Raw genomic sequence first — 12,512 nt, 5'->3', positions numbered from 1 at the left:
CGTCCAAGATGCAATTGCGAAACGGAGAACGGGAGGGCGGGGAAATTTTGTTTTTGCGGGAGGAGGGGGCTTAATATAGCTTGTAAACGACATCCGCTCTAGACACAAGGATCCAATTAGGGCTCGTTAAGAATATGTTTCGAGATTCTTCACTGTGCGCTGCTGACGCTTCAGCGAAAATTTACGTTGCTTTTCGAGCGCGTTAAAACGACCGTCTTCGTAAAGTAATAACGTTACAATCGCGAAAAGTGTATATAATTAACAGTGCGGTGGCTCGCAATCAACATAGATATATATTAGCGCAAACGTGCCTCCTGCGATAATTTAATTATTACCTTTTGCCGTTAATACAAAAATGTTTGATATAATAAATGCGGAGATTTCGTGTTATTCATACAAACAATTTTGCCATACACATCAATTAAGCCAGTTTTAATTAATAGAAGCTGCACATTTCAGTTCGGCAAATTAACACCATTTTTTAAAAAACTGTTTTTTACATTTTTGTGCCAAAGCGCTCAAATTCTTATTCAGTAAAACGGAATAAAACTACGGTCCAAAATGTTCGGAAAAAAAAAATTGTTAAAATACAAAATAAAAAAAAAAAAAAAGTATGTAATAAATATACATTACATTAACGTAAACAACAATTACGTTAATTAAATACGATAATTTTCTCCTAAACTTGTTTCGCATCTTATTATATGTATACGAGTGAAAGCACAACGTATTACCATGACCTATGGTCTTTCCAAAAAGGTGAGCGTGTACACCGAGGAGAACGAATTTAGATGTTCGTCAGATGGACGCCTTCGCTCGTTGCATAAAACCGCACGAGCGGACGTGTAAGACGTCGCGGAAAAAAGTTCTTATCTGTACGACGCAGGCGGGGCTATGCAAAGCGTAACTCCAAACCGTTTAAATTTTTAGATAACGAGATCCCGAGCGCACCGCCGCCGGGCGCGAGAGGGAACAGCTGATAGATACGAACGGCTGGGAAAATAGACGCGGATAAATGCGACATCTTCATCGTACACTCGATGCGTATGTATCTACGCACGTCGAGCATTAAGCTAATAATTCGCTCGGCCCCAAGGACGTGTAACGTGTAACAGGGCTCTCCATTCCGCGTGACATCACGCAGCTAATATATTTCCAATTCTCGCTCGGCTGAACGTATTTCGTTTAGCGTCGCGTCGAACGCGCGGTTGTCCTCGACTTCATATCGAGTAAGTTGGGGGAAAAAAAAAAAGAGAAAATGCCGAGCGTTAAAATTCCGCGAGCCAAATGGGAGATATACCGATGTAGATATCCGCCGGTTGTTCGACGTCGCTTTAAATTGCCCGCAGCGCTTATTTCGTACGGCGAGTAGTTCGTACAGAAAGAAAGCCAGGGGCAGATGAAATAGGAAGCGTGCCTTCTGCGCGTTAATTAAAAGTGCCGTGGAGGAAGTTGCCGACTAAGATGGGGCGAGACTGAATGGAAACAGCTGCTATTGAGATGACGACATGGTCTAAGAGCGCGTTCACTTCGGCAGCTTCGCTACCGTTAGCCTCGGGAAACGAATGCTAAAGCCTAGTGCCCGTCTAATAGCGCATTACCGAGACACCCTGAAGAGATATCACTTTTCTCTTAAGAGATCACTCGAGAAATCTTAACGGAGTGGCCCTGAAATTTCGAAACCTATATACCAGCGCGCACGTAGAAGTTAAAAAAAAAAAAAAAAAAAAAAAAAAAATGACAGAAATTTGGAAACTCAACCGGCTGGAAATTCCGACGGTTAGATTTCATCGGTGAAAACTGAAAAATGTTTCCGTATAAAAAAAAAGAACTACGGCGAAACACGTCTTTCCGTTGATAGCTCGCGTCGAAATTTAAGCGAGATTGTATCTTCGACTTCTGAATAAAGTTCACCTCGTTTTCTCCGAACACCATTTACGAAACCGTCTCCCTATATACGTGCTTTATGTAGTTCTAAGATTATTTTCACATGTTTCTCCTCGGGAATAATTTCGAAGTACTTGCGAATCTGTCAAATTGCCGCTGAAATTCCGAGTTCTCGTGACGCGAACCGTTAGACTTTAATAATTTAAATCTTAATACTTTCACGAACGCCGCTCTTCTATGAATTTCTCCTTTCGTTATTTCGAATTTTATATGGTTTTCTGCATTGAAACGCTCACCCTTCAATAAAGTTTAAACGAGTTCGCGGAACCGATCCATGTGTATAGGTCAGATGGGAATTTCGTCAGCTTTTTTCGTGAAATCGAGAGCGATGTTATTAACTATTGCACGAAAGAATGTAATTGCGATAAAAACACGCTTTTTATTTTAAGTTATTTTTTTTTAATAACGAAATGTAAAAGTAAAATAATAAATAAAAAAGAAAAAAGTAATAAGCCCGATTTGTTAAAATTTGTACTAAAATTTGGCTCCGTAATTTTTAAGACAACATTTCGTATTAAAAGAAAAATATTTTTCTGAGAATGACCTAAATTAATCTACTTTTATTAAATAAAATTCAGATAATTGTAAAATTTAAATAATATTCATGTAACGCTCTTTCAAACTGCTCGACCCTTAAGCAACGAATGTTAAAAATAGAAGAAGAAGAAAAAAAAAAAGACGATATCCGTTATTATTCGACGATAACATCATCGCGCATGAATATTAATAACAAAATTGTCAGCTAAAAATATTAGCGATAGAATTTAAATAAAGTCGAAGATCAATGTATTTTAACTCGATAAATGTCAAGTATTTTACATACCTCGTGTCCTCATTTCTGTTCGCTACGAAACGGTCCACTCTGAAACACAAAAGAAAATAATCATTTTTTACGTGTCCAACATGTAAATCTACATTCAGCATTTATATTTTATCGCGCGTAATATATGTGAGATAAATCGTATCGAAATTCTGCGCCGCGATGCGCAGCTACTTTGATAGGGCGGCCGATGGCGTCTGTTGACGAAAATGGGTTCGCTAAAGAGGCGAATGCACTTGACTGTTACCAGTCCGGCGGTTTCTGGGTTTCACGGACGGCGATCGGCATCTGTCAGGAAAGCGAGTTGTAACGCCGAAAAGGAAACGAGGGAGGCTTTCTTTCGTCGGGTGTTCCATTACCAAAGACAGGCTCATACCCGACACGTGGTGTAACATACACCGCCGTTGGGCTATATATGGTCCGCCAGAAGTGTAGCCGACGCTTTCGTGAATCGTTTACAGACTGTCGCGGAGTCAATTTGCCTTTAATGAAAGTTTTAGGCGTGTGTAATATTTTTCTCCGCGGCTTATTTTTTTTTATTATTTTTTTTTATTTGATTTTTTATGGACCGTCGCGCCTCAATCACGTGTCGTTTTTAAAAATAATCTCGTATTTTAGAGCACGCGAGAGACTGAATTTTGACGGCAGTTAAATTATAAAGTAATTGCTTTTGAAATATTATACACGAAGGTATTCATAATTTCAATCAATCGCTTATCTCATCGAGGCTATCTTTAATTTTTACTCTTAAATTCGATCGCGCCGTGAATTGGCGAGACGTATAAAAGTAAAGAAGTTGTAATAAAAAAATAAATTACTCGAACGTCACGTCGTTATTTTGCATTCAGCGAAATTATGCTGGTCATTACGTCGAAAAGCAGCTCTCGCCGAATAACGTTTCTGCGTTAGCATTATCGCACACTCCGGAAATGGCGTAGCCAAATATAATGCGTCGTTCAATACGAATCACGTGCGGGCGCCTTTTAAATATTCTTTTGTTAGGGGCATTACGCCGGACACTTTCTATCAAAATTTGATATCGATAACTGACAGGGGAAAAAAAAATATTTAAAAAAACAATGAATATTAAACGTTCGTCGAAATATTTGACCGTTGCGCGTCGTACGAAATAATTTCTTCGTAAAAAGCGCGTCGGGTGTCAAGTCCATTGATTGTTACACGCGCCGGCTTATAAAATCTTCGGCTTCGCGGAAACAATTGCAAAATACCTTCGATTGTTCTCAAATCGCCGCCGCGCGTGAAAAACACATGCAAGCTCATTTAAATAATGCCTACTCAATTATTAATAAGAATGTGTTTGCGCGTAAATGCACAAATCACGTTTCGCATGAATAAATTTAGACCAGCGGCCGCTGAGTAAATGCACTCGGATATTCAGTACGGAATTTACATCTCTCGTTTGGCAGTTGCAGCTCTCCGTTTTCAAGGCTACAAAGCTCGGTGGAGGTCCTCGCGAACTCCTAATTTCCGCGTCCCCGGCATTTCGATCTTAATATCCTCTCCGCGAAATCAACGAACAGCCGAATAAACGACGCGGACGCGCCGGGCGTCCCAAGGGAGATCGACAATTCACTCGCCACGGCGCTGACCCAAGATAGAGGTCATTACACCCAGTAAGCTCTCATTACTCCTCGATCGAGCGACCTCGTCGCGCTCTCTCTCTCTCTTTCTCTCTCTCCTCTCACCGCGCCCTCCGCGCGACTTGACCCTTTCGCGTACTTCGTCGGGCGAGACCGGTCGTTCCCTTCGAAAAGCTTCTTCGGCGACTTTCTTGCAGTCGGCGGTGCCAACGAAAATTTATCGCGTCTCTTCGCCGGACGGGCTCATCGATTTTTCGCTCCCTCTCGCCCGCTGGGACCGCCGAAAATCTTCCGCCGCAAAGGGCGGGCCACCCTTCCTCCCGCCGCCACGCTCTTTCCTTTTTGCTCGTATCGACGACCGTCGCTCGTAAATCCGCGCGGAATCTCCGTATATTGCCTAACTAGTTCGCGTAGATTTACGGGCGCGTATACCGCGTTGATTTAACGCCGGGTTCGTTAAGAGAATATCGCGCTAATGCTAAAAATGAATTTGCGTCGTTTTCCGCGCGATTAATCGCGGGGGTTAGGGCGAGCCTCAGCATCGAAAGATCGTTCACTAAAACCGTGCGGTATACGTGATCATTACGCAATCTAACACATTGGTATATAACTCCGATCTTCCTTGAGGATCTTAATCCACGGGGTACCGTTAAATTTTTTAAATACCATTTCAATACCGCGGCATCGTTGAAGTGCATTTATTATTCTCGTAAAAACAAAACGCGGTTAATAACTTGTAAACTTTGTGAATTTATCACGGGGATAAAATATATATTTTATTTATTTTTTATTTATTTTATTTTATTTTTTTTGTAGAAATAGACGGAGCTTGATGTATTTAACGAGACTGTCAGCGGCGTTTCGATCGCGCACGAAATCACTATGTGCCACGTGTATATATTATTTAAGCTTTGTGTATCGATGAAGTTTAGGGAAATTAATCTCGCATGCGACGTCGGGGGGGCCCCCGATATATTCACGATTCAATTTATGGTATTATTCGAAAGCTGCATTGCATGTCGACCGGATCTGGTCAGCTGACGAACGTCACACACGATTTCGCTCGGACGCGGCATACCCGTCTTACGCAGAATATATTTCGACCCGCTGTTATCCCGGCCCACATATGCAGGAAATCAGCCGTGCGATTTGTTCACCCGTGTTTGTAATCCGCCGGTTCACCTGACGTTATTACGCCCGCCCACAATTGTTGTGTTATTAAACACCGTACGCCAATAATTAACTTCTTTAATTTTATTCCTCACCCATCCCCGACTTCGGTCACATATGTCGCAACGAAACGTTCCGATTGTCGACGGTGCATCTCTCGTATCAGTTTACATATCAAATTTTATAATTATCAACGGGCCTCGTCATCGTAATTATATTAATGTTTGTTTACGCGTTTGGCGCAATCGTCGTCGGCAGTCGAATCGAATTGATTTTACTTTTCCTTCTTTTTTTTTTATTATTATTTTTTTTTTATTCGTCGTAGCGAAATAACGCACGACTCCTCCATATTTTATTTTGCTTTTACGATCGCCCGTGTGCTTTTAAAGGATTCAGCCTGAAACAGAGATCGCGAGCCGGCCGCAACCGCGCAATCCTCCGTTCTTTTTTTTTCTTTTTTTTTTTTTTTCCATTTTGTTGAAGTTGTTAGCGGGGAAAACAATACGCAGTACCGTTCGCAACGAGAACAAACGTCGTCCCCGGCATTTGATTACGCGACAACATTGTTGGCTTACGAGTCATTATGCAACCGACAGCGTGGTCATAACTTGGAGTAAACGCAAGGAATCGACACGAATAATGAATGAGAGAAAGGCCAGCACCGTACGCTTCTGCCGGAGCGCTCTCAACCGAGATAATCCGCACTTATGGCGTGGCGTGCACACGAGAAATAGAAAACATCAATTGTTTATAATTACAGGACGATATTCAGCCTCCACTTTATTCGCGCGGTTGACACAGATACCCGACTGGATTTGTAATTTGCAGACCGCCCGCCTTCGGCCAATAAAAACTTTAAACTATTTTTAAAGCGTCTAAAAAAAGCGTATAGTTATGAAAGATAATTAATATTTATAAGAACGCACATTGTAAAAATTGTTAACTATCGTGTAAAATATTTACTGCAAATAAAATATTTTTTTTAATGTTTTTTTTTTCTTATCACGATTATTCGATTCAAACTTTCGTTGCTTGAAACTAAATTTCCCCTCGCGATCAATTTTATTGTGTGACGTTTTTAAATTAAAAAAAAAAATTATATTTTACACGCACGGAGTTGTTGCGATTTTTATGTTATTTTTATTTTTTTTTACTGACGGTGTTAATTAAAATAATTCAACGTATTATAAGTCACTTAAGATTTATTAAAAAGCACTGCGAATTTTCGTAATCGCGTTCATTTACACTATTAAACCGCCAGCCTCGGGAGACCGTGGAAAATATAATTCAGCCGACAGAAACTCTTTGTGTCCGAGTAATCGTATCACAGTCATTGTTCGACGCTTCATTGTAATACGAAGACTTCCGCAGGGGCAAAATTACGCTCTTCCGCACTTCGTCATGTTTTTACCTATCGTGTTATGCGTCTCGTGGCGAAATGTACGTGACGATTACCGAAAAATAGTAGAGAAAAAGACTCTCCGAGGTTTCAGCGATCAGTGAGCTATCAGTGAAAGAAAAAAGGAAAAAAAAATCTTTGCGAATTCACGAAGCATGTCTGAATTTATAAAATTAGCACGGCGACAGGAAGCTTTACGGAAAATCTGGCTGCGGAACACGACGAGTCCCACTCGTCGTTCACAATATGCGTCACGCGTGCAATTTTAAGAGCCTCAGCGCGAGAAAAAAAAATATAAAAAGTCGCGAATAACATTGGCGGAAGCTTCATTAAAAAAAAAAAAAAATTTTTTATGCGAAGCTGGTCGATCTCTGACGTTTCTCCGAAAATACATCTCTTTCGCGTCGAGAATCGGCGATCGTGGCACGTTGCGACTCCGACGCGCGTCTAACTATGCCTTGACAAGCGCTTATGAAAATTTCAGAGCGACGGGGCGTCGCGGGAATATTTCGCAACCACGAATTCGCGCTGATCTCATCGTTCCCGTCAATCCCCGCGATCCACCGTCGACGCGCCCGGGGACGCATTATTTCGATCGTCGAACGATCAGACGTTGACACGGCACGATCAATCCCCGCGAACACGCGAACTTCTCGAATATCGCGCGGATTTTTTCTCGAGCATTTCGCAAAAGTAGACTACGCGCGGTTAGCGATTCGCGTCACTCACGATTTGCAAATTCGAAGAGAGCCGACGGACGCCGTTTATCGGGGATTCTTAACACTGCTCGCTGACTTCCAGTTTACTTCGTCACTTTTTCAGATTAAAAAATAATATTTTTTTTTTTTCTTTTCCTTTTCGGTGTTTTTTTTTTCTATTAATCATTGTGCCGTTGAGAGGGAATATCCGAGAGGAGAACATTGATGCACTGCACTTCGCGAGGGAAGAAGAGGGTTTCGAAAACCTAACACTTTTTCTAGCAGGAACTTACGTTCGGCGAGCCTTCAGCGACCAATCCATATCTCGGTGCGCAACGTTATCCGGCAGGTTTGTCACCGACGCCTCCTCGGCACTCGGGGTTCGTCTCGATATTCCGCTCCTAGTTTAACTGGCCCGCCGTGTGTCGCACGATTTTTCCAAACCCCTCAGAACTGGTTAAACACTGTCTCGTTAGTCGTACTCGCGTCTCTCTCGCGGTCCTCCGGACTCTATCGCTTTCGCTTTATTCCCGTTCCCTCCGCGGTCCGAAAATCTCATCTCGACAGCCCAAGTTGATTAAAAAAAAAAAAATCCTTGAAAGTATCTTTCTTTCAGATGCAAAGTTAATTTAAATCTCGAAATACAATATTAAAAAAAAAAAAATTAAAAAAAGAAAAATTAAAAAAAAGAAAAAAAAATTAAAAGAAAAATAAAATTCACTATAAATTTACAAATAAACGGCAGATCCTGAGGAGGAAAACATTTTCTCGAGTGACGCGCGGACGACCTAACCTCCGCTGTTTCCGCGGCGGAGTCGCCGCCGGAAATAAAGCGAGAGAAAGAGAGAGAGAGAGCGAGTGACGCCGAGAGGGGGAAGGGGGGGTTACTTACTGTCCAAAAACGTGTTCGCAAAAAAGAATTTTGGTGGTCCGCGAGTGGTAGGGAGTGGCTCGCGCGCGCGCGACGCTACCAAAGCCGCCGCGAGCTGTCGACTTGCGACAAAACGCGCTCCGGACTGACGAGGTCGAAGGCGCTCCCGGCACCGACGCTCTCACGACACTCCGACATAATACGACGAGATCATAACGACGGCTGGGCCGTCGACGCGACGCTGAAGACTGAAAATACGTGCGATCGTAGTTTTCGCGACGCGCACACCACCCGAGGGTCGACGCAGGGTAAAGGGGGGTCGAAGATAGATATTGCACTGTTCCGCGCACATATAACACTACGGCAACATCGGCCGAAGCACACAGCGCGTTCGTTCGTCGTCTCTCCGTCGTGCTCTCCCAGCGGAACTTATCCGTCCCGTGTCACCAGCAGCCGGCCGTTTGTTCGTTCCCCGCTGCTACGCGGCGAGCGACGTGCACGCGTGCATAACATAAATTACCGCACGCGCGCGCGTTACGTACGTATTCCCGGGTTTTGCGTGTGTGTGGTGCGCGCGCACGCGCGCGTTTTCCCCTCGTACGTAGGTAGGCGCACCGAAATGCCAGGTGGAGGTACGACCTCGGCGACGGCTCAACGACGACTGAGGCCGCGAACGCTTCACATGTATCGAGCGGTGGGTGAGGGGGAGGCGGCGAGGCGAGACGCGAGGGGCGGTAAGGGGAAACGGAGAGCGGAGGTACAGTCATGTGGGGATACGTGTGGGGTGTACGCCGTGTGAACGCTGATGCAGTCGACCATTGGCGTAGGGACGACGCGCGCGTCGATACACGCAACCCGCGATTTCCGGCCGCTCGCTTGGATCCGGCCCTTTCTCTCCCTTTCGCACAGCGCTGCGCGCCTTTTCGCTAAATCTGAAGGTAAAGCTGCCCACAATCGGCGCCGATTTCCGAGCGGAAAGGCACCAACTTTCCGTGCACGCGCGGGTGAAAAACGGGGCCGCGGGCGACTTTTTTTTCCCCCCCTCGGGAACTTCCCAAATCGTATTTCGAAACCCATTAATCGATTTTTAAGAGCGTAAGAAGTTTCAAGGGGCACCGACGAAATCAATTATTATTTTAAATGACAATTACTCGGCGCGCGAGATAAGTCACGTGTGGCTCCGCTTGCCTCACGAGAGCTGCTCCGATTTTACAGATAACGCTCGCTATTTTAATATCGGCTAAAGTGTGACACTTTCGAATCCGATGGTATTTCAACGACAATATCTTCGTCACGTTTCGAAGATTCCAATCATAAAGATATCGATTAATGATCTCCAAATGGAAAAAGAGGTCAAAGGGTAGAGACGAGAGAACTTTGCCTGCTCGGATATAAAGTTGTCAGCGATAAAAGACGCTTTGACGAACCGAGCGCTTTCGAATGAAACCAAATGACTTACGATTGGATTTCAAAACTCTAAAAGCGGCGCGCATTTCTCAGCGTAAAAAAAAAAAAGGAAAAAAAAGCATTTGTTAAAAAAATTATCTCCAAAATTCTCAAATTAAAAAATTTCTATTTGTAAACGCGCTACACAAAAATGCCGAGGAGCTCTTGTTTTAAAATCATGCCGGTTGTGTATTTACGCAAAGATAGAAATGTACCGGCTATCATTATCATATTTAGTTCACAACTGATAAAATTTTTATCAATTAACTTCACTGTGGAGATTTATCGTACGAAACAAATAAATATGATAAAGTAATACATCAATGTCGTTACGTAATCCATATAAAATTTAATTACAATTAATTACATAAACTGCTATTGTAAATAATAAATACCGTTTAAACAAACAAAATTAATAAGTAATAAATATATTTACTACTTATTGAAGTAATTCGTAATAAAATTAGTCTGGACAAAAATAATATCAAACGATTTCGAAACGAATTTAGTTACAAGTGGACGGAAATAATTTTCTAATGGGATTCTTATCGCCTTAAATTTTTTTTTTTGTTTAAAAATCATTGCAAGCCCCAATATTTTCCTTTTAAAACGTTTTAAAGATTTATTTTTTAATCTTTATTTTCAGACAAATTTTTAAATGTAAACGTCAACTATTCGTCGAATACTATTACGCAACAGGCCGCGTTTTTGGCTCCTTTATCTCATCGCTGCCTAGCAACAGTCATTTAGAGCACAATGGCGGTCGTCAGTTTCCCAAAATGTCAGGAGATACGCGTCCTGCCTCGGGAGTGCTAGCAAATTCTCAGCACGACGAGTATAAAGGGCCCGTGACAATTCGCGATCTCGCGGAAGGGAAATTCAGCGATAATGGCGCGGCGTCACAACTCGATCTATAATTTAACAGGGCTATATTAAGCGCGATAATCCGCTGCGCCGCCGTCGTCCTTTCGAAATAACGGTATCGCGCCGCCGATCGATAAACTGTAATTTTTTTTTTTTTTTTTCCAACAAACGAAGAACCCGACGTAATTTCTCGGCCGAATTCACTTTTCCGTCCCACGACGCCGCGCTTCTACCGTCACGTGCCTGAAGCGAAGTTCGGAATCGGGTCTCTTGGTGACCTACGCCCATGCCTAAACCTGCCTAGCACTGAAACGTTTATCAAGGGGACTGTATCGCGAGAAAGAGAGAAACAGAGAGAGAGAGAGAGAGAAAGAAAGAGAGGAGAGAGAAAGATAGAGAGAGACAGCGTGGACGAGAGAAACGGGAGAGCGAGAGAGGGAGAGGAAGAGAAGCGAAACGCGGAATAGAGGCGGACGGAGAGCGTTCGAAGAGGAATACGAGGGTTCTCCCTTGTGCAGTGGGATTTCGCAGACCTCTTCCCTGAACCCACCGGTCGGCCGTTCGGTCGGACATCGAATTATCTCTGAAAAAATGTGCATATGCCGCGTCAACGTGCGCGCTTCGTCGTCGACCGATTAATAATTAATGCCGTCTAAAACTTCGGGAATTGCACGGGAAAAAAAAGAAAAAAAAAAAAAATGTAAGCGACAAACTGCTTTTTCGACGGCGCGGTAGAACGAAGTAGCGCCGCGTAAAGTTTTTCCCCTCTCTTTTTTCATCCGTCGGTTCTTGCGGCAAACGCATACAGGTTGACAATCTTTGTCAGCAACAAAGTGAGAGAAGATCCGAGAAAATGGAAGCGCAAAACTTGTCGTTTAGGCCGGCGGGTACTTAATTTTCCCTGCGGTCCTGGAAACGTAAACCGACACGTAGGTACTGGCGCAGAAGGCTCCTGGAGTCCTTCCTGGGGTCGTTGACTTGAACAGGCAACGTCCCCGAAGAAAGGGAGGAACTCAAAATTTTTCAGGAATGTCGGGGAAAATGACATTGGGTTTTTCTATTTGAAGTGGAGACCTTCCTGTCCCTACCCGGTGTCAGTGAACCTTAAAGATGGAACGCGCGAACGAAATTTCCGTACTCGTAGCCGTCCGAATGCATCTGGCGATAGGCGCTAAGCGTATACTCACGGGTGGAAATTTTGCTCGCGAGACAATAGGACCGTTAAACATTTTTTTTTCTTTTTTTTTTTTTTTCAAGGCGACGTGGAAAAAGTTATCTCTAGCAAGAAACGTGACGATCGTCGAGATATACGAGGTATCGATAACCGGCAAGATTCATTAAAGATACACGCGTACGAAGGCTTTCACGCGGCGTGAAAAATTGCTCCCCAGCCTCCTCTGTCCCATTTGATATTAGCCGTGTCCGTGCACATATACATGCACCCGCGACGTATAAATATACACAATAGGTACGGGAGTTCGTAGATCTCCCTCCTGCGCCAGCTGTCCCGCAATTGCGTCTGACGAGAAATATAATCGCATTATTTTATACGTCGAAAACTTCGCCCTAACACGCGGTACTTGAAAATAATTTCTATTACTTGTACATTCATCTTGTAAATTCGGAAAATGCACGAAACCGATGCCGGACATTCGCTCAGGTGGGCTTTTAATTGCGTAAATATATTTTCTTACAT

The 12,512-nt window shown here is 43.4% G+C and overlaps 1 protein-coding gene across 4 annotated transcripts in view; it reads right to left on the bottom strand.

Annotated features, from left to right (window-relative positions):
* The window catches only part of LOC139113912 (protein gustavus-like), a 175,355-nt gene that overhangs the window by 34,277 nt on the left and 128,566 nt on the right, over positions 1-12,512 (bottom strand). For 3 of the 4 annotated variants that reach the window (XM_070675360.1, XM_070675359.1, XM_070675361.1), the window contains one exon: positions 2,771-2,809. In XM_070675360.1, the coding sequence (XP_070531461.1) occupies positions 2,771-2,809 (39 nt within the window). Of the gene's footprint in view, positions 1-2,770; positions 2,810-7,928; positions 8,089-8,527; positions 9,173-12,512 lie in introns of those variants that run through there. The other variant, XM_070675362.1, reaches the window with a different exon arrangement.

Source organism: Cardiocondyla obscurior, linkage group LG03 (assembly GCF_019399895.1).
Source record: "Cardiocondyla obscurior isolate alpha-2009 linkage group LG03, Cobs3.1, whole genome shotgun sequence".
NCBI classification, from domain to species: Eukaryota; Metazoa; Arthropoda; class Insecta; order Hymenoptera; family Formicidae; genus Cardiocondyla; species Cardiocondyla obscurior.
The sequence above is the reverse complement of the archived record's forward strand: the minus strand, read 5'-3'. Positions and strand labels throughout refer to the sequence as shown.